The 27,630-nt window shown below is 46.5% G+C and overlaps 1 protein-coding gene across 10 annotated transcripts; it reads right to left on the reverse strand.

Annotated features, from left to right (window-relative positions):
• Window positions 1–906: 906 nt before the first annotated feature.
• LOC106607015 (nucleosome-remodeling factor subunit BPTF) lies at window positions 907–25,902 on the reverse strand. 10 transcript variants are annotated; one of them, XM_045720316.1, is made up of 32 exons: window positions 25,191–25,902; window positions 22,627–23,449; window positions 21,443–21,663; window positions 18,460–18,633; window positions 18,114–18,299; window positions 16,284–16,484; window positions 15,908–16,056; window positions 15,237–15,595; window positions 14,952–15,083; window positions 14,476–14,605; window positions 14,202–14,337; window positions 13,743–14,060; window positions 11,632–13,528; window positions 11,318–11,442; window positions 11,072–11,200; window positions 10,643–10,793; window positions 10,341–10,464; window positions 9,792–10,011; window positions 9,049–9,219; window positions 8,168–8,310; window positions 7,855–7,984; window positions 7,332–7,573; window positions 6,969–7,218; window positions 6,457–6,830; window positions 5,690–6,426; window positions 5,259–5,484; window positions 4,742–5,016; window positions 4,447–4,635; window positions 4,156–4,348; window positions 3,838–3,922; window positions 3,381–3,567; window positions 907–1,810 (listed from the first exon to the last, which is right to left on the reverse strand). In XM_045720316.1, the coding sequence occupies exons 1-32, from the start codon at window positions 25,669–25,671 to the stop codon at window positions 1,774–1,776; spliced, it is 9,195 nt and encodes a 3,064-aa protein (XP_045576272.1). In that variant the 5' UTR covers window positions 25,672–25,902; the 3' UTR covers window positions 907–1,773. The 10 variants fall into 10 exon arrangements, with proteins under 10 accessions (XP_045576272.1, XP_045576269.1, XP_045576273.1 ...); XM_045720313.1 differs by having other exon boundaries at window positions 5,690–6,830; window positions 18,114–18,296; XM_045720317.1 differs by having other exon boundaries at window positions 5,690–6,830; window positions 10,425–10,464.
• Between the last annotated feature and the right edge of the window lie 1,728 nt (window positions 25,903–27,630).

Below are 27,630 nucleotides of genomic sequence, written 5' to 3' on the forward strand. Positions count from 1 at the left end.
CAATCAGGCCTTTATGGTAGAGAGTGGCCAGACGGAAGCCACTCCTCAGTAAAAGGCACATGACAGACCGCTTGGAGTTTGCCAAATAGCACCTAAAGGACTCTGACCATGAGAAACAAGATTCTCTGGTCTGATGAAACCAAGATTGAACTCTTTCCCCTGAATGCTAAGCGTCACGTCTGGAGGAAACCTGGCACCATCCCTACGGTGAAGCATGGTGGTGGCAGCATCATGCTGTGGGGATGTTTTTCAGCGACTGGGAGACTAGTCAGGATCGAGGGAAAGATGAACAGCGCAAAGTACAGAGAGATCCTTGATGGAGTCCTGAGTGCTTTGGAGCAGGTTCTTAGACTGAGGCGAAGGTTCACCTTCCAACTGGACGACTCTAAGCATACAGACAAGACAACCCAGGAGTGGCTCTGAATGTCCTTGAGTGGCCCAGCCAGAGCCCGGACTTGAACCTGATTGAACATCTCTGGAGAGACCTGAAAATAGCTGTGCAGCGACGCTCCCCATCCAACCTGACAGAGCTTGAGGATCTCCAGAAACTCCCCAAATACAGGTGTGCCAAGCTAGTAGCGTCATACCCAAGAAGACCCAAGGTTGTAATCGCTGCCAAAAGGTGCTTCAAAAAGGACTGAGTAAAGGGTCTGAATACTTATGTAAATGTGATTATTATTTACACATTTTTAATACATTTGCTAAAATTCCTAAACCTGTTTTTACCTTGTCATTATGGGGTATTGTGTGTAGAGGGGAAACAACTATTTTATTCATTTTAGAATAAGGCTGTAATGTGGAAAAAGTCAAGGGGGTCTGAATACTTTGAATGCACTGTAAATGCTTTAGGGAAAAATATTTTCATATAGCTAAAGCAATTTATTTCACAAAAGCATATGCCAACACTTTCAGTAGTGGAAGAGAGCTCAGTCTTCTCCATTTATTATGTTTCATATACATCAATCTCTTCAGCTGTAATAGAAAAACAAAAATTCAAAATCTGACAAGTTTTACAAACAGGGCAGGATACCTTCAAATACATAGTTTTTATCCTTAGCAGTGTCATTACTGCTGGGCAATTAATACCAAATACTTTATTCCTTTCAGCATAGCTTGACTGAAACTCAAACTGTTAAGTGTCCAGAAAGCTAGTAGGTCCAAACTCAAGCAAGTCCTTCCCAATGAGATGTATCTTTCAACCCACCTCTAATAAAGTGATTGAAAGGGTATAGACACATAACTGTCACTGTGCAATCTGATACACTGAGTGCAACTCAGCTCAACATTTTTCAACGTTCAAACAAGCATCAAATGTTTTTTTTTATGGGCATGAATGTGTACGCTTTTCTTAATTTCTTCAACTAGCTAGAGGGGTAACAAAGAATCAAATCAAGAAGAACAAACAAGGAAACATGAGATCTCCAAAGAAAGTATTTTCTTCAAGGTAACCTTTTTCAGAAATGCCTTTATTCAAACCCTCCATTTTAACCCCTTGTCAAATGTCCATGTGGCAGAGGTGGGCAGGCAGCAGCTCCACCTGACAGTTCGGTGGGAGCAGCGCTGCTGGTCTTACAGGGAGAATCTTCCTTTAGGGGCTGCGTAGTGAGGCCAGAAGGAGGGAGAGTCTTCCTTTAGGGGCTGCGTAGTGGGGCCAGAAGGAGGGAAAGGAGTGGACAAAGCACAGGAGCCAGGTCCCAACATGGATTAATTGTTCAGAATTTAACCCAATTCTCGCAGAGTGCATTTTTTTGTTGTTCAAATATGTGGTATATACTAAGAGGTCGAAGTCTGTCGTTTGTTGTTATGAGACCTATAGAATGTAGAAAAGGGGAACAGTTGAGAACCTTTAAAAATGTTTATGAATAGTTTAAACATACTGACATGAACAAAAAACAAACAAAACAGTGATACAAAAAATGGATGCCATGGGGTCAGGAAGGAGAGAGCAGCCATGTTGGTCTAATTCATCGGGAATGACTTAGTCACTGAAAATGGTGCTTCACGTCTACATCCTGAGGTACCTTCATGCAGTAAGGCATGGGGTCCAATATAGTTAAGCCGTGACATTTTATTTATTATTTTAAGTCTATATAAATTCCTCTGACCATAGGCTCTCTTTGTTTTAACCATAAAATAATCCTTCACAAAAGGATTAAAAACCATACAATACCAATCTTATTTTTTTTTTTTAAATCACTAAATTTAAAACATCCCAATAATAAATCAACCAGTAGTTAAGCTATAATTTACCTACAAAACCTGTGCACTATATTAAAATCATGCCCATTCATTACAAATGCATGATATTTAAATCAGCTGAAAGAAGGCCATGAGGAAGAGAGAAACTTAATTTGATAAATATATAATAAAATATACAGCTTTACATGTGGTCCCAAATGTTGTTTTTATATCTCCCTCTCCAAGAATAACTAACTACAAATAAAAAAATGCATTTCTGGGTGAAGCTTATTACACATTTCTAAGTAAAAGCTTCCCTGACACTCATCTTGCTGATAACTGATATGATGTTAAATGGTAAAATTACCAAAATAATAGAGAAAAAGCATATCCCTTGAAAACTTGATTTGTAAGTGTCAACATGGCTGCCATTTTGTGATTGTCACGGAAGGCATCTTTAGAATTCGGCTTCTATACTTGCAAATGTACTTTTAAGCATGGTTTGTTTCACTGATAGAACACTTGTGTGTGTTTGTGTGTTTATTTCTTTAAATCTTAAATAATCACACAGAATTTCCACTGTTTATGAAACAGCAAGTTCCATGATTCACTACTAGAGACCCCAGCATCCAGCTCAGACTCCAGCTATAACGTCAGACTTATGACATCACAATCTGCAAGAAAGAGAGAATGAGTGGCATAAATCAAATGCATGCGGTACAGGTGAAAGAGACAATGCAAGGTGATGCATGACACAGAGATGGAGCAAACATTAATGAAGCTCTATTGAAAACTATTGCAGGGAGGATGTCTGAGCTGAAGTCAGCCCTGTAGGCTTTGGTAAGACTCTGCATCCCTCTACCAAGCAGCCCACAAACCACAGCCAGGTCTGTGGGAAAGACCACAGCCAAAGTCAGGCTACTACAACACAAACTGACATGCCCAGAGAGTGCATGAGGCTAACTAGCATGACACAGATGCATGGTTTAATGAAAAAGAAAATATTAAAAAGGGTGTTCTTGGGAAATTCTCAAAAGCAGATTCAATCAGTCACATGGAGTGTCATGAACATTATATGACTGCCAAGCCATTACCCATGCCCTAATGTCAGATGATGCATGACGGAGGGAGTCTTTTCTAAAAGGAGACTTAATGACGGGGCCTCTGAAGAGCTTTGGGAGTCATGAGAGCTCTAAAATTACCTGCTAGCTTTGAAACCTTTGAGCTTGTGTACAAAGAATGACTCCAGAACTTCGGCACACTGAAAGAAGGGGGAGTCGTTGGGGTTGTAGTAGCGGCAGTTGTCAAAGACTTTAGTCATGTCCGCCACAAACTCAGTGAGCTTGTTGTAATACCGTTTCTGTAATCTGTCTTCCATTGTGGAGAGGTCTGGGGATGAAACATAGAGAAGGGTGACCAAAGGTAAATGTGTTGGTCAATTATTATATTTTCCAAACTATCAACATAAACACTGGCCAAGTACAAATTTTGTGTCTACTTTCCAACACATTCAAGATTACAATGTTTTTTCTCACAAGTATTTCGCTACACTCGCATTAATATCTGCTAACCATGTGTATGTGACCAATAAAATTTGATGTGAAATAATAGCGACAGTCAATGACATTACAGTGATTTAGAGATCTGCCCTTGCCCTACCCATCGGTTCCTTTATAACGCCATAATAATCAGGAGCATCGTTGGGATCTACTGGTTCAAGGAACGGCCACGCCATTTTGTGAGCCTGTTAACAGAAAAATAGATGTTTCACTAGATTTACAACAGTGGTATACTGAAGTATGTTGAGAATGTAGTGCCCCAGACCAGAACACTGGTCCTGCAATGCAATGTTGTTTCATTTTATCATTTCATTTATTCAAGACAGGGTACATGATGTGACTCCCAACTCTGGCCATATCCATATCAAATGCATCATCAGTAAAGACACTGAACAGAGGAGACCACAGGCTTTCATACCTGTAAGGAGCACAGGATTCTTCTTAAACCCTCGTAGTCCTTGTCGGTTAACGGTGTGAGGACCGTCATGGCGTCCTCCGTGGATTGACACTGCGGGCACACGTACTCGTCTATGTGGGTGGCCTCACTCTGCAGAATGCCCACACAGCGCCCGTGGTACCAGTTCTGGCAACGGTCGCAGCCAATGTAAAACCTGGGAGAAAAGACATGGGAAGTACAGGTCAGGGATATTTGGACCTATAACATTCAGTTCACCCAAGCTATAACCTTATTAGTATTGTGTTATCATACTGTGTTTCATCATATGGCGTCCGGCAGATGCAGTACAGCTCCTCCGTAGTGCCCTCTGAGTCCTGTGAGTCCTGGCCCTGCTTGCAGCCGTTACAGACGTAGTCGTCCATCTTCTTGGCCTCCTTCTCCGTGATGCCCACACACGCACCGTGGAACCAGTTGGAGCACAGGTCGCACCCAATGTAGAACCTGAAACCATGTGGACTTAAGTTCCACGTCTTTGACATACATGCTACAGTTCAGTTACATGTTCAGTGTTTCAATGGGAACCCGATATGGTGCATCCGTATCTTACTTGGCCTCGTCATAGGGCGTTTTACAGACACAGTACAGCTTGACTTCCTTCTTGTGATCCTTTGAGGTAGTGGATATCATCTTCTTCTTCTTGGGCTTGGCGGAGGACGAGTCCCTCTCGTCGTCCCTCTTGCGTTTGTGGGCGGAGGAGGGCGAGGCCATGGTGGGGGAGAGGGATGAGGCTACCTGGGCTGCGGCAGCGGCTGCCTGAGAGGCTGCAGCTTGGGCCTTCTCCTTCTCCTTCCTCAGCCTGCTGATGTCCCTCCTCAGCTCCTCCTGAGAGAGAGAAGGACATAGGGGAAAGGAAGGAGAGAGAGAGAGAGACAGGGGAAAGGAAGGGGAGAGAGAGAGAGAGAGAGAGAGAGAGAGAGAGAATGGTTCACAGTGGGTATCACAATGTAAGGAATTCCTGGGCAGTGGCCGCAATATTTCTCAACACATCCAATATCACACTACTGCACCCTACTGGAGCGCTACAATACAGTGGCCTATGATGCAGAGGTGGCGTTGGCACTGACCTGAACCTCCAGCTGCAGCTCCTTGTCCAGTAGAGCCCTCTTCTTCAGGATCTCAGCCTTGAGCTGCTCTTTGTGTTTGAAGAGCAGCGCCGAGAGCTTGGTGGCATTCTGCTTGCTGCGTTTCTGCTCCACAGACTCCTCCTTCTTCCTCTTCTTAGCCGCCTGCTTCTCGTCCTTGTCGATCTTGTCCAGGATGAACTTCATCACCTGGTTGCAGACGATTATTCTACTCAGCAGGGGATAGAGGAAGGGAGGGCTTGTCAGACTCATCATGGAATCAGACAAAATACAACTAACACAAAATAGTTGGCGATTGTTGGTAGGATTAAGCATAATAAGGTTGTGGAACTGAGAAATAGATAAAACATGTACTGTAATTCATATGAATGTCGTTATGTAAGGGTCATGTCTGTGAACAATGACAGCCATACCTCTGGTTCTCCTCCCGCTCTGCTGGAGTCATGGTCTTCCTCTGTTTCAGATTTTCTATCACAGCATTCTGCTTCATCACCACCTGTTTCTGGATGATGTCGCTGGGGCTGGAGGCCTGCAGGCTCTGCTCCCTTTTGGCCTCCTGCTGCTTCTTCTTCTGCTGCTGCTCTCTGAGCTGCTGGATCCTCTGCAGGTGGTCCTGCACGCTGGCCGTCTGGATGGTCACCACGTTCTGGATCTGGTGGGCCTGCCCCTGGCCCCCTGCCTGCTGGATCTGGATAGGCAGCTGCAGCTTGATCTGCTGGGGCACCGCCCCACCCTGCTGGGCCTGGAGCTGGGCTGCCACGTGGGTCTGGATGGTGCCCAGCACCTGGACCTGCTGCTGCAGCCCCGGCACTGTGATCAGTTGGGGTTGGTGGTGGAGCTGCAGCTGCTGCTGGGGCCTGATCTGAGCCGGAACCTGGGGCTGGAGTTGAGCATGGGCCTGAATGGGCCTCACTGTGGCCTGGGTGACGGAAGGGGAGACCGAGAGAGTCTTCATATGGACCGGTTGTGGTGAGGTTGGGATCTGGGTTATCTGCTGGATGGGTAAGGCAGTGGGGGACTGGAGGGGGATGTGGACTTGAGTCTGAGGGGGTTGAGTCTGATGTGTGGACACTGGAGGGGGGGCAGGAGCGAGGGCAGGGGGCTGGACAGGAGTGATAGCCTGTTGAGGGGGCTGGACACGAGTGATAGCCTGTTGAGGGGGCTGGACACGAGCGATAGCCTGTTGAGGGGGCTGGACTGGAGCGATAGCCTGTTGAGGGGGCTGGACACGAGCGATAGCCTGTTGAGGAGGCTGGACACGAGCGATAGCCTGTTGAGGAGGCTGGACACGAGCGATAGCCTGTTGAGGAGGCTGGACACGAGCGATAGCCTGTTGAGGAGGCTGGACACGAGCGATAGCCTGTTGAGGAGGCTGGACACGGGCGATAGCCTGTTGAGGAGGCTGGACACGGGCGATAGCCTGTTGAGGAGGCTGGACACGAGCGATAGCCTGTTGAGGAGGCTGGACACGAGCAATAGCCTGTTGAGGAGGCTGGACTGGTGTTGCCGGTGCTTGAGAGGTGGCGGGAGTCTGAACCGGAGGCTGAGACAGTGCTGCAACGGAGGAGAGAGAGACAGCAGCACAGTATTAACACATCTACACAAACTAGAGACCAATCCAAATGAACATTCTAATTCACAACTCTGCAAAGCCTTGTGTACGATGCTTGTTGAAGTGGCTTGGCCTCATACCTGGCCCTGAGGGTGTTGTGGTGGCTGTGACGGGGGTGACAGCAGCACTGGGTGTGGTGGCGGGGTTGGGGACAGGGGCTGTTGCCCCTGGGGTGAAGAGGAAGCGCTGCACCTGGCCGTTGGGCATGGCAGCCTGCATGAGCTGCTGCCCAGGGCCTGGGATGACTGTCACCCCCTGGGGGATGACCTGCAGCTGGCCTGTGGTCTGGCCCTGTCCCTGGATTACTACTGTGAGACCCTGGTTCCCTCCCTGAAACACACAGACACACACAGTCAGACATAGAAACACACAGAGAATACATCTAACAGGAGTGTGAGAGTATGTGTGAAAGTAGGTGTAAAAGAGAGCAGGTGGCTCCTCACCTGTGCCCCCTGCGTTAGCTGGGTGAGCTGGGCCAGGGTGAGTTTGACCTGGCCCTGCTGTGGTCGGCCGCCTTGGGGGGTGGATGGTGATGGGGACTGCCCGGGGGCAGGGGTGACAGGACAGGGGGACGGGGCGGCACCCAGCATCCTCTGGCCTGCACTGGTCTGTACAGGGCTGGCACTGGAAACTGCTGTGGAGACAGGTTGGCCCCGGATGATCTGAGTCACCACCTGCTGCTGGCCTAGAGGACAGACAGTGAGTAGCCTTAAATAAGAAAAGTGCATGGGACAGTCCCAAGACAAATCAGGTGGCTTATCATGAATGAATTGACTGGAGGTCATACATACAGTTAACATCTGCGGACTACCAATACAGTTCTAAATATAGTATCCATCCGAATAAAATGAATACGTATAAACATGTCAACACAAAGCAATGTTGCAGACTGCCTGTAATGTGCATGCTGAGGAGTGAGCAGAGCCATGCAGCCACAGGTTGGGAGGCGGCAGAGGAGAGACCTACTGGCTGGTAGAATACCTTGTTGCATCATCAAGGGGGTTCTGATGATGGTTTTGCCCATGGTGGTGCCCTGCTGCAGGGGCGATCGGATCACCGTCATGCCTGGACGGATCTGGGCTCCGGTGGCAATGACCTGGGCCAAAGAAACAAAACACAAATAAATGATACTGTACACATGATTATGCTAAATTCACTATATTCTAATTAAGATTATAACTCAAAGAAAGAGCAGGGGAGAGCATAAGAGGGAAAAAGACAGAGCAATAATATGTGAGAGAGAGAGAGGGATAGGTCTGTTTGGATGTCTATTCTCTACCGGCTGAGTGGTGGTTGAGGTGGAGGTGTTGGGTCTGATGTTGATGGTGGCGTTGCGGTTCTGGAATGAGGAGTAGGTCCGCTGGTTGCCTGGGGTACTGGATGGAATAATGCCCAGGACATTCTGCTGGACTTGCACCATACCTGTGACGGAGAGGGACTGTGTTAAGCAGCATGAATTCACTACAAGATCAACAGTAGGGTGTTGAACCTCAATAATGAGATTTACAACAAGTCAAACGCCCTTGTTAAAAGCTCATGGAACTAGGAATTGAGTTTGCCGAAGAAATACTAGGTTGAATCACATCTCTAAATATACTGGCAAGTCACAGCCATCAGTGGGAGAAATTTCACCTGCCCCTCTTGCAGATGACCTGGACAGACTGTATTGATCAAGCAGAACAGACTGTATTGATCAAGCAGAACAGGTCCTTTGTGTTGAGACTGTCTGGGACTCAGTCCAACCAAGATACCGTAAGGAAGCTTCCATTGGATCAATAATCTGACAGACAGGACAGCCATTACTGTGTCTGTTACTGAGCGAGAAAGACAGGGCATCCCAGGGGTCCTCCTTCCTGGAATGTTCTTGTATAAATCAGTGGCATTTTCTAGGTAGGGCAGCCAGCACACTCAAACCAAAAGCAACACCTCAAAGCCCCTCAAAGGTTCCACTGGGGTGAGATGGTTCATGGTTTTCCTGAGTGGGGGTAGGCCTGCTGAGTGGGGGTAGGCCTGCTGAGTGGGGGTAGGCCTGCTGAGTGGGGGTAGGCCTGCTGAGTGGGGGTAGGCCTGCTGAGTGGGGGTAGGCCTGCTGAGTGGGGGTAGGCCTGGTCAATGCGATCATGCCGGCTAAAACCTTACAGACGGCAAGGTCATCCATACCTCCTTGTGTGGTTGGCATGTTGACCGTAACAATCTTGCTGTTGGCTGGAATGGGTAGCTTGGCGGTGATGACCTGGCCAGCCATGGTCACCGGGCTGGCAGAGATCTGGAACGTTTGTCCAGAGGTGGTGACCATGCTGTTGGCCACGGTGGCCCGTGAGCAGGTAGAGGCTGCAAGACACACCCCACCTGCAGTCACACACCGTGTGCAAAGTGCAACCACAACAGCCAGGGTGTATAGCAGTGGTGTCCACTAAGGGGTCCTTTCCCCCCCAGCTTGATTCAAACAAAGCCTTTGCATATGCTTTTAAGACTTTTTGGACTTAACTGATTATGAGCCTGAAACCTTTTTTCTAGGAGTCAAAAGTTATTCAAAGGTTTTTAGAATTCCCCTTTCCCAGCCCCACACTTGACTGGGTTTCAGATACAGGAAGTGGACACCACTGCCCATTAAGGCAATTCAACATACTGTAAATATCTATCAAAATAGGTCAAATGAAAAAAGAAGAATCCAAACACTAAAATGATCTATGTTGTTGTAACAGTTTGACATCCACAAGTGAACTTCAATGGCCACCATTAAAAAGTGAATGGGGAACGAAAATGACTTTTGACCAAAAACATGGAAATATGAAAAATAATATTTCAACACTACTACCAAGGATCACTATCAACTTAAAACACACCCCCACAGTAGCCACTGCCATGATTTTGTATGAGCAGCTATTCGTCACCAAACTCACCTGGACTACCCTGGCCCTGCTTGACCCAGGAAGCAAACGACTGATGGAAGTTCTTGTTCTGCTGGAATGTGACAGGTGTCCCCAGCTTGGTGGCCAGGACCAGTTTAGTCCCCGGGGTGACCTGGCTGGTCAGGGATGCCGGAGTGCCAGAGACTGAGGTTGTAGGGGTGCTGGTGGGGGTGGGGGTGGTGGCACCAGGCTTCTGTTGCTCCAACCGTTTCTACAACGCAAAGGTTCAGATGCTAAATCTATGCTAAACCACATAGAAACACCAAACTCATTGGAAAGTGGAGACCAGAGTAAAAGAGTGAGAGTACATGTCTCATCTGAATAATACATAACATAACTTCCAATACACATTTGTAATTGCACATGGTTTAAAAGGACAGTTATTCGGATCAAAACCAACCCAAACAGAGGCCCTTGAAATGTCCCAGCTCCCAGTGTTTAGTGTTTGTGCCCCCCCAGGTTTGGGCTGAGGGGGGGGTGGATTGTAGGGAGGCTAGGTGTCACCATAGTGCAAGGTGGAAACTTGTCTGATCTTCCCACCTGCTGAGCAGCCAATCTCTGGTGCTTCAGCTGAGCCTCCAATTGGGCCTTGGCCTCCTCTGCTGTCTTCAGCGTTCTACTAACCTTAGCCTGGTCTGCAGCCTGGGCCTTCTCCCTCTCTACCCTGTGACCACAAGAGGACAAGCCAGTTAGTCATACTACATCCAATGACAACATACCTGGGCAGGGTTACAAGACATCTTGAGGGAAGTATAGGTTCCAAGGTCACATAATATCAAGCAGTACAGCAGCTTATTCTCTCCAGCCCCAGCAACAAGGCTAAGGACAGTCCACCTGCTCACCTTTCTGAAAAGGCTCTGATCTCCCAGATCTCCAGCTCCTCCTCGGCCACCCACGTCTCTAAGACGATGGGCCCAGTCTGCTTGGCCGGCTCAGGCTTCTTTGGCCTCAGAGCGCTGGAGCGCAGACCTTTCCTCTGGGGAGTGGGAGTTTCTACCCAGGAGGACAGAGAAAGGATGAGGTAGAGAATGAGGTAAACGACATCTGTCAATTAATGTCATCCTTTCTATTGTGGGATAAACAACTCTCTCAAACTCCATATTTTCACTTACATTGCAAAGGATTTGCCTACTCAGGTACTTGGGAGAGAACGCTAGAAGAGGTGAGGAACAAGCTGAGCAGGGCAATCCAAAGCAAAGACTCATGAGACCACAATAGGATTGTGACAGCGTGATCCTAAGAGAATTTGGGATGCAGTTTCATCCTTTTACCTTTGGGAGCTTCGGTAACGCCAATGGGGCAGATGATCTTCCTGATGCAGTATTCAGACCGGATGCCGTGCGGCCCCACATCTCGCCGCTTGATGATCTCTGTTGTGGTGATCGCTGTCTCCGAGGATTCTGGGGAAAGCAGAAAGGAAATATGTCCGTTTGAAATGGTGCCTCATCTTCAAATTGAGAGACAGGAATGAGGAGGGCAGAGAGAGGGAGAGGAGGGTAGGATTGCTGTGCACTCACCTGTGCGGGTGGTTCCTACAGCAGGGGAGGGCTTGACAGCCATGTCATCCCACCTCAGGCAGGCCCAGAGCAGCCGCAGCATCAGACTGACCCCTGCCAGAGACTTCACAGTCTGGAGACGGTATCTGCATAGGAGACCCAAGTCAGTGAGTGTTATCAAAACAACCTTTAACCAAACAGCTAAATGGACAAATGTACATGGTTCCATGTTTTCAATTGTTGTCTTTCTGTGTTTTCATTTCAGCGCACGGCATATGAGGTGGTCCACTGCGTGAATGGCAGCCTAATGGCTAAGGGTCAACTACGTGACTAACCTCCACGTGATTCCAAAGGTGGGTCTGGGGGAGGGATAGGGCCAGATGTCCAGGGCTGGCTTGGCGTTGTAGTTGAAGATGGGTACCTCTCTGATGCCCCCTCTCCTCGCCAGCTTCTTCAGGTCATCATTAGGCAGTACAAAGATGCTCTTCTTGCTACTCTTTGTGACAAACTTGCGGTAGGAGGGGAGGGCGGTACCAGAGCGGGTCTTCTTGGAGCGGGAGAACTTTAGCAGCCGGACACGGTCTCTGGTGGAGTACTCCTTACTGACTGTCATGGAGGTGACTGAAGAGCCTGAGGGGACAGATTTGACATCTGTCAACGTTGCAGTGACAACAGTCTTGGTCTCCTCGGAGACGGCGGCCCCGAGGGCCGGGGAGCTGACCCTGGTGACGGTGGTCTTGGTCATGGTGGTGAGGGTAGATACAGCACTGGTCTCTGCAGCAGGCGTCACTGCAGGCTTAGTGCTGCTGGAGACCTCGGTTATCTGCACTGTGCGAGACTCTGTTGACATGGTGGTAGTAGTGGTTGTGGTGACTTGGGTGATGGTCTTCAGCACCTCAGTACTGCTACTGCTGTTCTCTGTGGTGTTGTTACTCAAGCTGGACTCCTCTGCAGTGGGGATAGGAAACGGGGTGATCTTATTGGATGCCGTCTGCCCAATCTCCATTGGCTCAGACTTGGTGCTGTTGCTTACCGTGGGAACACCAGTGGGCGGCCCTAACAGTGATGACGTGACGCAGTCTGCCACCCTGTCGCTATTATTCTCCAGTCTGGCAACCTTCTGAGGTGGCAGATAGTCAGGCTCGGACACCACAACCTTTCTCTCTACGTCCGCCAAGGCTGGGCTGGTGGCTAACACAGTGTTGTTGACCTTTAACCCGTCCTGAGAGAGAGTACCGTTCATAATGGATTTTACAGGCTCCTTCACTGGCAGTGTTTTGATCTCACCCTCTAACGTCTGGAGCATGACCTTGGTGTCCACTTTGTTGGCCAGGTCTAAGTGCATCTTTGAGTCTACAGGAGCCTTGGTGTCAACAGCGTCTTTCCCGTTCACCTGCACTAAATGTGGTTTGCTTTGGTCTACGTCCATGCTTTCTATCTCCCTCTGTCCATTACCTTGCTCTGTCTCCTCATAACCATGCTTCCTACCGTTTTCTCCTGCTATCGTCACTTCTGCTCTGGGAGGTTTGGCCACACCTAAAGCCGGTTCTAGAGATGTCAAATTGACTTTGTTATTGAGGTCTATGCTTTTCTGGGAGCCTCCATTCAGCTCCGTTTGAGATAACGCCCCACCATGGCCCTGAACGCTGCTCTCATGGTTGGCCAACCCTGTGGTGTTGAGGTTGGGGCCTGTGGCTCCTGCTGCCTGGGGTTTACAGGTGGAGCCTAATCTAACGTCCAGAATATCTGTCTCTCCTGAGGGCTGGGATTTCACTGGCTGCTCCTGGTCAAAGTCAAGCCTTTTAACAATTGTGTCTTTAACTACTGAGTCTGCTTGTCCCTCAGCTTTCAGACTAGTGCACGGTGTCACTGCTAACTTGTCTGCTGTAGAAGCCTTGATGGTGGTGGGAGTCCCTGTATTAACTTTCTCCTTGGAGACTGTGTGTTTGGCCAGGGCTGACTGCTGTTTGAGGCGCTCTAGCCTCTGCTTCTCCTCCAGGGTGAACTGTTTCACTCTGCGCTCCAGCAGCCCGTCGAGCTTGGACGTCTTCACCTTCTTCTTGTAGGCCGTACGGAGCTGGAAGCCCTCGCTGACGTTCACCACATCCCAGTTGAAGGGGCGGACAGGTGGCTTGGCCTCAGAGTCCTCCTGCCTTGGTTCTTCTTCCTCCCCGGGCTCCTCCTTCACAGCAGGGTCCGTCAGTGACGAGGGGCATTTGCTGTCCACTATACCTAAAAGAGAGAGAGAGAACTCCATGAATGATATTAGCCAAAAAATGCTAACTGTGAGACCTGATAGACAGCTGCTAAGTACCAGATGAATATAGAACACAACCAATCATAGCAAGAACGGGGAAAATACCAAATGTCATCTAATAAAATGTCTTATTCAGAGAAACAGCAGGGGACCCTCTTTGTTTATTGATGAAAAGTAATATCATTGTACCTTTTTCCTCACTGAGACAGGTGTCTGGTGGACTGGGGTCAACATCCATCTTGCCCTCAGTCTTCTCCTCCACCTGATCATCTTTCTTCTCCTCCACCTTCTCTGTGATATTTTTCTCTTCCTTCTCTTTCAGAGTTTGCCCCTCTCCTGGTGAAGTGCTCTCAGATGACTCCATGGTGGAGGTTTCCTCCTTGTCTTTTTCTTCAGTAATTGGAGTAGACTCTTCTTTTGCCTGGGTTTCTGAGCTTGTTGGTGCTTTGGGCAAACATTTTCGTTTGTTCGGGCCGGATGTCGCATTTTCTTTGCCAGTTTTAGCTGCTGTAGAGAGATTAAAATGAAAACACATGAAGCACCTAATTTATACTGAGGCATGCTGGAGCCAAATTTTCCGCTTGAGTGCCCTTGATCATCATCAGTGAGATAAGACAGAGATAATATGTGTACAGAGGAAACACTTACCTTCGAGTGCTTTGCGGTAGTTGACGTTGGTGTTCCCTGGTAGCCTGGGAACAAAGCGATGGACGTGAGTCTTACTGACCCAGCTCCAGCCCCCATACCCAGTTACTCTGTACTCCTCCCCCTTCTGCTTCCACACCTTACACACAGAGAGAAAGAACCAGTTAGATAAAAGACAACACAATCGCATACAAAAGATGGGATGATTATGTTGTCAGACGTCATGCAGTCATAAAAGCCCAAACAGGACTTGAGAGGAAAGTGAACCCAGATTTACCTGGTGTTTGATGGGGATGGTGTACTTCACCCAGGTGGCCTGCTGCATAGTCTCCTCATCCTCCAGTTTTTTCTCTCTCTTTTTCCCCTTTTCTTTCTCCTCCCGCTCCATGGAGGTCATGCGATGGAGCCTGAAGGGAGAGGGAGGGGGGAGAGTGAAAAAAAGACATCAAAACGGCAAGGTGACTGGCTTGTTTCGTCAGGGCTCCATTATCTTCAACAATGAACCTCCTCTCACTCATGGGAAAAGCGTCAGCTACTCTGCATACATTTGCCCACACCACTACAGACCTCTGCACTGAAGAGAGGTGAACAGAATGCTTCATAATCAGCAGAGCAGTGAAGCAATATAATTCATTCAGTTTAGCATTGTACACTAAACCGCAGAGAGCAGGATGAGTTGGGTCGATGTGCTATGACTCAAAACTCAATTCAGCAATGAATTAAGTCCTTTGATTCACAACCAATGTCTCTTACCTGGTGTGTCCAAGCGCATCTTTCCAGACAGGCAGCATGACCACTGGTTTGATGGCACACTCCATGATGGCCAGCGCCAAGGCAAACTCCCGAGCCTTACTGCACATCTGCACCGCTTTAATCCAGTTTGTCCTGTAAAATCCCAAACCCACAACCTCACTATATGGCAAAACATGATTTCACACATGACCTTATCAGTCAATAATATTCCATTTCTCCATTGTGTGAAACAGGTCTGAACCCCACTTTCCTATGCCAGAGTAAGTAGTCTGTGCTGGGGCGTACCTGTGCGAGGCCCAGTTTGGGTGCAGGAAGGGGGCGGGGACATTGGTCTCCAGCTGGATGATGGTGAGCCGCAGGGTGGAGATGGTCAACACCTTGGAGCCGTGGATGGAGCCGTTCCACTTGAACTCCCCGGCGGGGGTTAGGCTGAACTTATGGGACAGGTGGCGACGCTTGTCGTGGTCCTCACGATGCTGGTGCTTGTTGAGGCCCAGTGTGTTGGTGCTGAACTGGTTGTGGTAGACTCGGAACTTGCCCTCCTGGCCCAGCTTGAAGAGGTTGTTCAGGTTGCCCTTCACCGTCAAGTCTTTCCTCACAGTACCCAGACGAGCCACTTCACTCTCAGAGCTGGGAGGAGATGTCTAATGGAGAGACACACAGGGGGATATATATACCGAGCTGAATAGAGACACAGCTAAGAGAGACATCGTTTCCATAGGGATTTGGCAATTGGGAGACTACCGGTAGTTCAATTAATTGTGTAACATTGTGTAATAAAGAAGTGAGTCGATGTGGAACAGAGGACTGGATTTCAGTCTAGATGATTGAAAATATAACAGGACAATCCATTTAATCCTGCTAAGGCTGCCTTCTCCTAATGTGAGAGACTAGGCTGTGGGTGAAATTCCACAGAGACGAGAGAAGGTTAACACAGTGTCTGGTTGGTGTCTCACCTCCTTGCTGTCCCTGGGTGTAGGGCTGCCATCTCCCTGGGTCTTCTGCTGGCTCAGCTTGCTGTCCGGGTTACGCAGACGAGTCACTATGCGATTGTTAGTCCGTCCAGACGCTGACCCCTCACCATTCCCACTCTCCTTGCCTTCACCTGCGAGCAACAGAACACATCATTAAGATCAGTGATGATGAATCAAAAGAGAGAAGTCAATCATGGGCCAAAAACCAGCACAGCGGAGGCAATGTTCAATGATACAAACCGTATCTCTAATGACACTTGGTAGTCAAGGCCCTTGAAAGTTGAATGAGTTAGGGCATGCACCAGTAACAGAGTGTCTCCAGAGGCCTGAGTGTATGGATGGTATGGCAACAGCGTACCTGTGTCGTCCTGGCTGGTGATGGAGGACTGAGAGGACCTGTCAGCGAGGTTTGGCTCTTCAGGCCTCCTGAGGACCCCAGGCGCTGAGACGTGGCTGCTGTTGCTGTTCTCGTCTCCAGGGTGTGGTGGTGGGGGAGTAGGCTGGCACTGGGCAGAGGGGTCCTCCTCTCCATGGGACTCTGAGTCTACAGGCTTATCATCTGGGGAGGAGAGGAGGATTGAACAGTGAGAAGCTGAGCAGCACAAACCCCTTAGGCTCCCTTTGTGTGAAAACATGCGTCAACACCAGCACCAGGCACTAGCTGGCTATACTGACAAAGTATTGCAAATGATGACGGCAATGCAGAGCAAACACGGATGAACTACTTAAAAAGTAAAACCTGTAATCCACAATTGTAAAAAACAGAATGCTTTTGGCTTGATGCCTTCCCTGCCTCACCTGTTCCTTAATGATAATGCACAATTAGCATAACACCAGGGAAATACTTAATCAGTGAGTCTGAGCAAGAATTTGCACTTCAGCAGTCCAGGCTGACAGATAAGGCTAAAAAACACAGTGCAACACAACACAAGAAGTGCAAAACGCGGCTGCAGAACCAAATTAAGAAAGCTATTGTGTATCTGAGCTGTGGGTTAAAATGGCCCTGCTGTATATACTGCGCTGAGGTAGCAGGTGGAAGGTTCAGGCAGGCAGCCAGCCTTTTGTTTCCCCTAAAGGAACGGAGGCCAATTTCCCAAATGAATTGGGGTGAGAATAAGAGGTTGGTTGTGACAGACTTAGCGTGCTGGGCGCTGCCTGCCAGGGATGCTGCTACCGAAACACCATTATCTGAGAACAAGTTTTCACAGTGTGTGGACCAGACAATGCCCCGCATCAGGATCCGGCTAACACAATGAATACATTGAGAAAATAGAACATGTAAGCAATGAACAAGGTGTCTAGAATAACAACTGGCTACACTTACAGCCTCCTGAGCACTACACAAGACAATGGAACACAAAATGGAGCACAAGATCCCGCAAAAAGGCACAATGCATCTGTTGAAGGAAGAAAATAACCAGGCAGATCTCGATCATATGAAGATGGATGAAAGACAAATTCTCGGAAAAGAAAACCACAGAAATAAAGGGATACAATAATGGGCTATTTAAACGTTACATAAGCAGATGTGAAAAGCAGAGTGCTTTAAGGAGTAAGAAAATACTTACGACAAAATATGTTTATTCCTGAAGGATAATTATCTCAGTAAGTCAGCAACACCATCAGTTTAATGAGTGATACTGAAGTGAGCAGTACTGTGGCAGAGTAGAGCCCCCTCTGTTACACTCATTACTCTGGACTGGGCGACTAAGTGAAAGCTGCCCAACAGAGTCCACTCACTCTGTTAGTAATCCATGTATTGAATTAGTAGACAGAAGATAACCAGAAAGGCATACTGTGTAACCGTGTTGCAGCCATTCAAGACACTCTCATCCTCAAAGGAAGCTATGACTTAGCTTTAATGGTCCAAGAGCATCTTTAGTAGACTTTCTACCAAACACAGCCAATAATCAAATCAACAAATGGTCACATTGAGGAGCAGCCAACCAGCATGAAGATCATCATCTAGCCAAGAAGCAGCAGCAAAAAGAGTCCAAAGCAATGCACCCTGTGACAGAAATCACATCACATTAAGCACAACTACAGTATGGAAGATGCTTTGAGACAGCCAGAGCACGAGACCGATGATGATGGATGCACACATGCATAGCCACAGCAAGGAGTGACAAGGAGGAGGAGAGGCTGGGAGGAGAGTTGCAGATTGCTGGGCTCTTTCTCCATCATGTACCTGGCCTCTCCTGCTCAGGCTCCACGGAGGCCTCCCCACTCTCCCTGCTCTCAGAGGCGGCCGAGCAGGACACCTCAGCAGGCTTATGGGGTTCATGTTTAGGGAGAGTGCCATCCTGGGTGGATGAGCCAGGCTTCGGGGTGTGGACGGTGGTGTTCTCTTCTCCAGCAGGGGGAGCTGCAGCTGCTGTGAAACATACAAGACTCACTCTGGATCTTTAACACACAACTGCCTCACCAGATCAACAAAAAGACATAGCCATCCTCAAAAGGCTACATGAAAGATGCATCAAGAACAGATCTTCATAGGCAATACACAACTCACAGAAGAGCAACTCCAGTCTTACCTTGTGAGCTTGCCTCCTCTTTAGACTCGGGGTCTTGGAGCTCTCTGTGGTCTGGTAGTGGAGAGCAGTGTGTGGGTGTCTCTTCCTCTATCTTGGTGGTGTCTGTAGGGGTCTTCTCTGCCTGCTCCACTGCTCGCCGTTCCTGCCTGCCCTGCACACGTTCCAGGATCTCATCTACACAAACAACAACACAGCTGATAAACAAATAGCCAACACCCACACACCATGCTAGGTCTGTTTGACCGGAGACTACATTTCAACTTTATGTGTAAATCAGTAGGTCTACATGTTGTTTATCATATTATTATGTAAATCAGTAGGTCTACATGCTGTTTACCACATTATGTAAATCAGTAGGTCTACATGTTGTTTATCATAGTATTATGTAAATCAGTAGGTCTACATGTTGTTTACCACATTATTATGTAAATCAGTAGGTCTACATGTTGTTTACCACATTATGTAAATCAGTAGGTCTACATGCTGTTTACCACATTATTATGTAAATCAGTAGGTCTACATGTTGTTTACCACATTATTATGTAAATCAGTAGGTCTACATGCTGTTTACCACATTATTATGTAAATAAGTAGGTCTACATGCTGTTTACCACATTATTATGTAAATAAGTAGGTCTACATGCTGTTTACCACATTATTATGTAAATCAGTAGGTCTACATGCTGTTTACCACATTACTATGCATGTCTGTATGTCTAAGCTCAACCAGTCAGTAACGGTTTTTTTCAGGCATTAAAACAAGGGGATGTGGGGCTCCTGAGTGGCGCAGCAGTCTAAGGCACTGCATCGCAGTGCTAGAGACATCACTACAGACTCTGATTCGTTCCTGGGCTGTATCACAACAGGCCATGATTGGGAGTCCCATAGGGCGGCACACAATTGGCCCAGCGTCGTCCGGGTTAGGGGAGGGTTTGGCCAGGGGAGGGTTTGGCCGGGGGGGCTTTACTTGGCTCATCGCGCTCTAGCAACTCCTTGTGGCAGGCCGGGCGCCAGCAGGCTAACCTCGGTCGTCAGGTGAACAGTGTTTCCGCCGACACATTGGCGCGGCTGGCTTCCGGGTTAAGCGGGCGGGTGTTAAGAAGCGCAGTTTGACGGGACATGTTTCGGAGGATGCATGACTCGACCTTTGCCCCCCAAGCCCGTTGGGGAGTTGCAGCGATGAGACAAGATTGAAATTGGGGAGAAAAAGAGGTGTAAAATACAACAACAAAAAATACAAGGGGATGTGTCAAGTAGCTAATTCCCAACCAGAGAAGCTATGCTAGACAATAAGTAATGAAATGGAGTTGTTCGGCTCACACTAGCCCTAGCCTGTTTGTTCAAATGATGCCTTTCTATTACAGGATGGCATTACAAATATAATGGAGTCAAACCATAATTGCTTTCCAATATTGCTCTCCTACACATTTTGAAACAATATAAAACCAGCTGGTAAAATTGCAATTGGAAAGTAACATAGGCCTATGTATAATGCTTGTAACAGTGTCAAGATCATCCTGTCACTAGGTTAACCCCTTCCATCCTAGTTCTCATAGAAGCAGTCACTCACCTTCAGAGAACAACCACACAAACATCTCAATCTTACAGATTGCTAATACACCTTCTAGCACTACTTGAGACTGTGTGAAGAATGAGTGGAAACGGATTGTGACCGGTAATAATAACCAAGTCACAACACATGTGATCACCAGCACAGTTAAATACCAATATAGTTAGCCATTGGCAGCTAAAACCAAGAACAACTCATTAGAACCCATGTCAGTGAGTCACTCCTGATTTGCTGTCTCTACTATTGTTCCCTGAAACGGAACAGTGGGTCAACGCTCCAGAGATGACGTTAACGAAACTGCTGTCTGAGCACTAAAAGCAAGAGAGTGGAGGATCAATAATGTGTTCTATGATATGGTATAAAATCTCTCCCCATAAAGGCAGACAGAGAGATTCCAATCTTAATTCAGGGAAATAGATCTAACAAAAAGAGATGTGGACAGCCAGCAGAAAGCATTATGCCTGTGAAAGTATCCTGGGTCACAGGAGAAGATGGAAAATGAAATCAGTCTCCATTCCCTACCTGCCAACGGTTCATAACTGAGGTTTTCATAGGGAGAGATAAAGGTGTCACCACAGAGGGAGGATGAAGCAGTGGGCTTCTGAAGAGGATAAAATACCAGCGAGGTCCATTCATCACTACAGATGGTACAGGTGGAACTAGACAGGAGAGAAACGACTCTGCATTGACTTCAAAGAAAATCTACCTTGTCTTTGGAATATCTGTCAATGAAAGCCCTCATTGTCTAACAATTGAGGAGATTGATCCCAAAACAGTACAACTAGAACCAAGCAAGCTTACCATATAAAGCTTGGTTTGTGTAAACTATGAGATCTAGTGGTCAGGAAATGCACAAACAAAGGAAGGCTCTATAACAAACAAGGAGGAGTAGAGTAGCCACAGAGAGAAACCAACCTCTCTTCGATGGAAATAAGAAAAACGCTGTTTGCATGATAAGTAAAAAGGCTGACATCTATGATGTTTGATGCTTTTTTATTGTCACATACACTGGACAGGTGCAGTGAAATGTGTTGTTTTACAGGGTCAGCCATAGTAGTACAGCACCCCTGGAGCAAATGAAGGTTAAGTGCCTTGCTCAAGAGCACAGACAGATTTTTCACCTTATCGTCTCGGGTATTTGAACCAGCGACCTTTCAGTTACTGGCCCAGCGCTCTAACCGCTAGGCTACCTGTGGCCCTGACAGTTCTAATACATCAACCATCCTAATCATACTTCAGCACGAGGGAGAATGTACTGGAATGTAATCGCACAGGAGCTACACAACATGTAGCCTAGGGGTCGTCATTGACATTTCTATATTGACAATGCATAGAAGCCATGGACCAGCTAAAAATGCTTCAGTGTGACAGACCGTGATTCAGAGGGTCCAGCAGGTGGCTGTCTATCCTTACCGTTGGCTGCCGTGAGGAAGGCCTTGTTGTTGCCGCGGGCCTTGTTGGTGAGGTCCTCAGTGATGTCCATGTGAGTGTGCACCTCCTCGCTCATCTCCTCGAGGACGGCACACAGGTCGTTTTCCCAGTACTCCTTGTCTAGACACTCTATGAGCTCTCCCAGCTGGACCTTTGTGCTGTAGTACCAGATCTTCTTCTTCTCATGCTCCCCGTCCTCCTCACTGGAATAACAGGCCAACAACCATTATTACAGTTGTGACAAATAAGATGGAATATAATTGACAATTAGTTTGTTTATAAAAAACAGGTTCAAGGACCTTAATGAATACATCATGAGATGGCATCGTTGTATGGCATATAATGCTGCACGAGGCATCGTTAACCGGGACAGAAAGATATCTTAACTTCAAAGGAAAATCAACACCGAATGCAAATTGGCAATAAGCTTAAATTCCATTCGAACGCATGTTGTTTTCAGCCCCCTAATTCCTTTTTGTTTGCCTCTCGCAAGAGAGACCAATTACAAGCAATTGTGAAGACATGGAGGAGGCAACATGATGAACAAGTGGATACTCCAGCAGCAGTTCAGTAAACTCTCAGGGGGGCTATGGCATCACAGCACAGGAGTTTCACCCTAACTAAGGGCACAATTAACAATCACAGCACCCTCGCTGCGCTGGCTGATGTCTCAAACCGCCAGTAATGATCCCTCTGCGACACAGCTTGTCAGATAGATCCCACTCTTTAGACTGAGTCATCATTGAAATCAGCTACATTTTTAACACGCAGTAAATGTTTAATCCAGGCTGCTTCTACATGAATATGGGTGATTACCAGCAACATCCAGCTACTAAAATTCAAGTTAGAAAATATATGTTCCAAGTTGAAATCAGCCCTCTCAGGCAATCTGTGTGTACATTGTGTTCAGCAACAAAATGTGTATTATTCTATCCACAAGACATGACTGATGTTATACCAAGCAATTCAGCACTGGAAAAAAGTAATTCTGAAGGCAATCAATTAACTTGTTTTCAAGAACCTCAAGGACATACATCCACTCTCTGACTACATCACAAAACACAATGTATCACTCAGGTGAGATCACTCAGTATGGTATGGAGATGGTGCATAATATTGTTGAAGTCACAACAAGGGAAGTGGGGTGGGGGCGAGTAATTACTTACACAATTATCCTCCGGTTTAGGAACCAGTATTGCCTCCGGTGGCGGTCGTAGCCGATGGGCTCCTGGCGGATGTAGGGTTTGCTCTTCTGCATCTCTGTCACACAGTCTGTGACCCCGGGCACCTTGTGTGCCACGCAGATCTCACACTGCCATTCGTCCTCCGGCACCTCTACCAGCGGCGGCTTCACACACTCCAGGTGGTAGACGGCAGAGCAGGTCTCACAGCACAACAGGTCCCCCAATCTGTGGCACACCCTGCAGTGGTCATCATACTGCACCACCCCCTCTGACATCAACTCCTCGCGGGCGATGTTGGTGGTGAGGAACTGATCCACCAAGAACTGCAGCACCTTGATCTTACTGTCCAGAGGGCCGTAGGGGTAGTCCTCCACCTCCTGGTAGGGCAGGACATGGTGGTACTCCTGGTCGCTCTCGCAGTAGGCACGGACCACCTCGGGCCACGTCATACCATCAATGAAGTAGAGGGTGGAGTTGACGCTGTCCTTGAGGTCAGCAGGACCGAACGTGGTGTTGGAGGTGTCCTCCTCACGCAGGATGGCCTTCAGCAGAGCTGTGTGGGTCTCTGCCATCAGCGTGCACTGCTCCTGACCTACCAGCGCAGCACAGAAGTCCTCAAAGCGGAAGGGAGAGAGCCGCAGCACCGTGCTGAAGTTGCGCAGGACCTCGTAGATGGAGGACACGTTGAGCAGTTCCTCGCTGGGCACCATGAGGTCCTCAGAGGTTCTGGGCAGCTCCAGAGGAGGGATCTCCTTTTCCTCAAAGATGGGCGAGCGAGGGCAGTGCACCCGCGTCCTCTTCCGCCCTGCCAGACAGAGAGAGAGAGAGAGCAGTGAGTGCCATAATCTATGTGATTTAAAGACTAACTAAAACTGAAATTGCAATCTGTAAATCATACATAAAACCCAGACAAAGCAGAATTACATTGTCTCATGGGCTTAAATCATCGATTAATGAAAATTCAAAGAAACAAGTTGAAGACAGAATTTACACAAGCGAACAAATGTTAGCCCTAGCCATGTAAAAGGAGAGTTCACAAGTGTCTCTGAAATCTACTGCCACAGAAATATGTTTGATTCTTTATATTGGTGCCAGGTCCACTTTAAACAAATCAAGTCTTTGACTTGGCAAAACACTACACCAACTCAAAGTTGGCAAGGGTATTAAACCCAGGAACCAAGAAAATTGAGAGGGGTTATATTATTGCAATTGAGAAAGTCAAGAACAACAATTTAACACAATGGACATTCCCTTCAATGTAAAAAATTACTCCTTAAAATGGGTCTAATCCAAACACTGTGATAATGTTTTGCAACAGCAACATAATCATTACTTTTCTGCTATTCTACAGATATGTTTTGTATCTTTCTTACATTAATTTGAAAGATACTGGCAAACATACTTTCCACAAATAATAATGAACTTTAATATAATCTAAATTGTTACTTCTATCTATTGTGTAAGAAAATGTGCATCAAAAGTGTATTGCAACAAAAATAACTAAAGCATTTAATTTCCAAAGTTTATAACATATCATGGAAATTAAATAGTAGATATTAATTTAACATTGAAATTAATAATTCCATTATGTATTTTGGGGAATGTAAAACATTATTGTGCTGCATCACTGAAACTTCTTCCTCACATAGTTACAACTGGTGAAATTGAGGGCGCTTATTTTCAAAACAATGGGCCACATGGTACCCTGTCCTGTCATTAGCTCGAGCTGATGTGGATTACTAGCAAGCTAGCTGGGTCCTCCTGGACAAGAGCACAAGCCCATGACATAGCTAACTAGCAAGCTTGAAGAACTCATCTGCTTCTCAGCTGTGAAAATAAACCTATGCTGGATATGAAAAGCTAATGATAAGTAAGAGTGGGTTAAAGAAAACCCCCAAGTTAATTAATAGTCTCATTAAATGTATAGACACATTTGACAAAGTATTTAACTAGCTAGCTAGGCATGCTAAGTAGCTATTCTCCTGCAAGGAAATGATGCATCATCAAGTGTTGTTTTATAATACGAAACACTCCAGTTATTAGTGTATGTTACCTACTCTGGAATGTTAATATAATGTTGTTCGTCATTTTAGTTGTTTTCTAAATGATAAATCTGCATTTACAGCTGTTTAGCAGGTTCAGGCATTAGCTTGTTAGCCTAGTTTGCTAACGTTAGATAAGGTACGTTATAACTACTTAGCTATTGCAATAACCAAGTCAGATCCAAAACTAGCAAACACAATTATAATAACATCTCGCACAATACTGTTAGTTAAAGATGTTTCAGAATTTAAAGAAGTGCAATTCGGCTCTCGTGCACTGCCTAGATCACTAAATGCAAAGCTTTCATTCCATCATCAACAATTTTGAACTCAAACTAGGCCTGTTTTTATACACAGTCAGTGCATTCTCCATTTTGAACAATACAGCTTCCTGCACTATAAGAACTAATGCCAATGAAAATACGCCCAGACAAATTATAATTAGTTACAATGTCATTGTTTTCTAACATTCTCTAAGCAGCTTGATCAATATTGCGGTTTTACCCGGAGTGCTGCCATGAGTGCTCTGACTCCGAAAGCTGCTTTCAGTACAGTAGCTGGCATCATCATCATCCTCCTCGAGTATTTCCTCAAGCGGGTCTGACTCCTCGTTGAGGGCCTCTTCTTCCTCGTCTGTTATCGTCTCTTCCTCTATCAACTCGTCCTCCTCAGATCTCAAACTCACAGCATCATCATCTTCATCACTTTCATGATCATCATAAACCACAGATCTAGCGATTGACCGTCTGCCCCTAGTACCTCTGCCACCACCACCTCTGCCTCTTCCCCTACCGCGAGATGATCCCACTTTCCTCCTGCCCCTCGATGAAGAGTTATTTCCCCTCTTGGGACTCTCAAAATCGACCTCGGCACTACCTCTCCCCTTTGCCCTCAACTCCCTCCTGGGTCTCAAGCCACGCTCCGGCTCGGATGAAGGCTCCTGCATCCGCAGGGTTTTGGGCGGCCTGCCTCTTTTCCCCCTCATTATATATAAAAGCTATTATTTTCAATTTCAATTTCTGCGTTTATTTAGCCTTCACAGAACCCAGAAAAACAGGTACCGCCAGAAAGCTTGATTTGCGTAGATTCCAAAGAAGTAGTCCCGTAAAGCCACGGTCTCGGTTTACGTGAGAAAGCTCAAAACGAATGGCTGGCGTCCCGCTTCTGATCGGTCGCAGCCGCCATTTTTCTTCCTCTCAGACTACTGAAAACAGACCGAAGGCCCGGTGCTGATGTCACGTGGTGACTGTTCTTCCAGTACAGTAGACCTGAACAGGCAAAGTGATTTGTATATACATTGAACTGAAGTTTGCAATTATTGCCGAATTGCAAAAAATAAAAAGACCGAAATGATTTTCTCAAGTAGGCTACAAAAGTGTATTATGAATATCTATAAATGGGAAAAAGATATGATACCTAGCTTGTTTCTATCTTGCTTTTAATTTTTTTTAACTAACATTTGTTGATCTTTTCTACATTTTCTCAAGTTATAATGTTCAATTATTATTTTGCAAATTCAAGCATACTCCTTCCTTTTTCATGTTCCTTCATACCCCTTCATGATTTTACTCCTAGAGTCATAGAGGTGTAGTTATTTTTTAAATGTATTCTGCCAGGGTATGCATTGGTAAATACAAAAGGTCTGATAATGCATTTTTTTATGTTTAATTTGAAAGGGGTGATGATCAATCTTATCTTCCACCACAATTACTGAAATCACATCATCAGAAGAGGTTATAATCTGTATCGGTCCGTGCTATACGGGATCATTGGGACGTCGCCAAACACCATTGACATTGGTTAGGGCTATGGTTAAGGTTAGAGTAATTAATCCTTTGTGATTAAGGTTAGGGTTTAGGGTAGGAATGTCCCAAAGATCCCGGATAGCACTGACCAATCTGTATATCTCATACTTGTATATCACAAGATGGCTTGTTGGTGTTGCAATGTTTCCAATCATAAATGTATCTCCATCATAACATGACTATGTGTGATAACCTTATCGTAGTAATCAATGATGTACAGTACCAGTCAAAAGTTTGGACACACCTACTCATTCAAGGGCTTTTCTTTATTTTACTATGTTCTACATTGTAGAATATAGTGAAGACATCAAAACTATGAAATAACACATATGGAATTATGTTGTAAGCAAAAAAGTGTTAAACAAATTAGCCACCCTTTACCTTGATGACAGCTTTGCACACGCTTGGCATTCTCTCAACCAGCTACATGAGGTAGTCACCTGGAATGCATTTCCGTTAACAGGTGTGCCCTGTTAAAAGATAAATTGTGGAATTTCTTTCCTTCTTAATGCGTTTGAGCCAATCAGTTGTGTTGTGACAAGGTAGGGGTGGTATACAGAAGATAGCCCTATTTGGTTAAAGACCAAGTCCAAATAAACAAAGAGAAATGACAATCCATCATTACTTGAAGACATGAAGGTCAGTCAATGCGGAAAATGTCAAGAACTTTGAAAGTTTCTTCAAACGCAGTTGCAAAAACCATCAAACGCTATGATGAAACTGGCTCTCATGAGGACCGCCACAGGAAAGGAAGACCCAGAGTTACCTCTGCTGCAGAGGATAAGTTAATTTGAGTTACCAGCCTCAGAAATTACAGCCCAAATAAATGCTTCACAGAGTTCAAGTAACAGACACATCTCAGCATCAACTGTTCAGAGGAGACTACGTGAATCAGGCCTTCATTGTCGAATTGTTGCAAAGACAGCACTACTAAAGGACACCATTAATAATAAGAAACTTGCTTGGATCAAGAAACACAAGCATTGGACATTAGACCGGTGGAAACCTGTCCTTTGGTCTCATCACTCCAAATGTTAGATTTTTGGTTCCAACCGCTGTGTCTTTGTGAGATTCAGAATATGTGAACGGATGATCTCCGCATGTGTAGTTCCCACCGTGAAGCATTGAGGAGGGGGTGT

The sequence above is a fragment of the Salmo salar genome, chromosome ssa06 (genome assembly GCF_905237065.1).
Source record: "Salmo salar chromosome ssa06, Ssal_v3.1, whole genome shotgun sequence".
NCBI classification, from domain to species: Eukaryota; Metazoa; Chordata; class Actinopteri; order Salmoniformes; family Salmonidae; genus Salmo; species Salmo salar.

Bases quoted from the DNA above. Each gene is read 5' to 3' on its own strand.
- LOC106607015 (XM_045720312.1), bottom strand. From the start codon at position 25,671: ATGAGGGGGAAAAGAGGCAGGCCGCCCAAAACCCTGCGGATGCAGGAG. The intron at 14,338-14,475 runs GTAAATCTGGGT...TCTGTGTGTAAG, and splicing joins CCATCCCCATCAAACACCAG to GTGTGGAAGCAGAAGGGGGA. The intron at 14,061-14,201 runs GTAAGTGTTTCC...ATCTCTCTACAG, and splicing joins CTACCGCAAAGCACTCGAAG to CAGCTAAAACTGGCAAAGAA.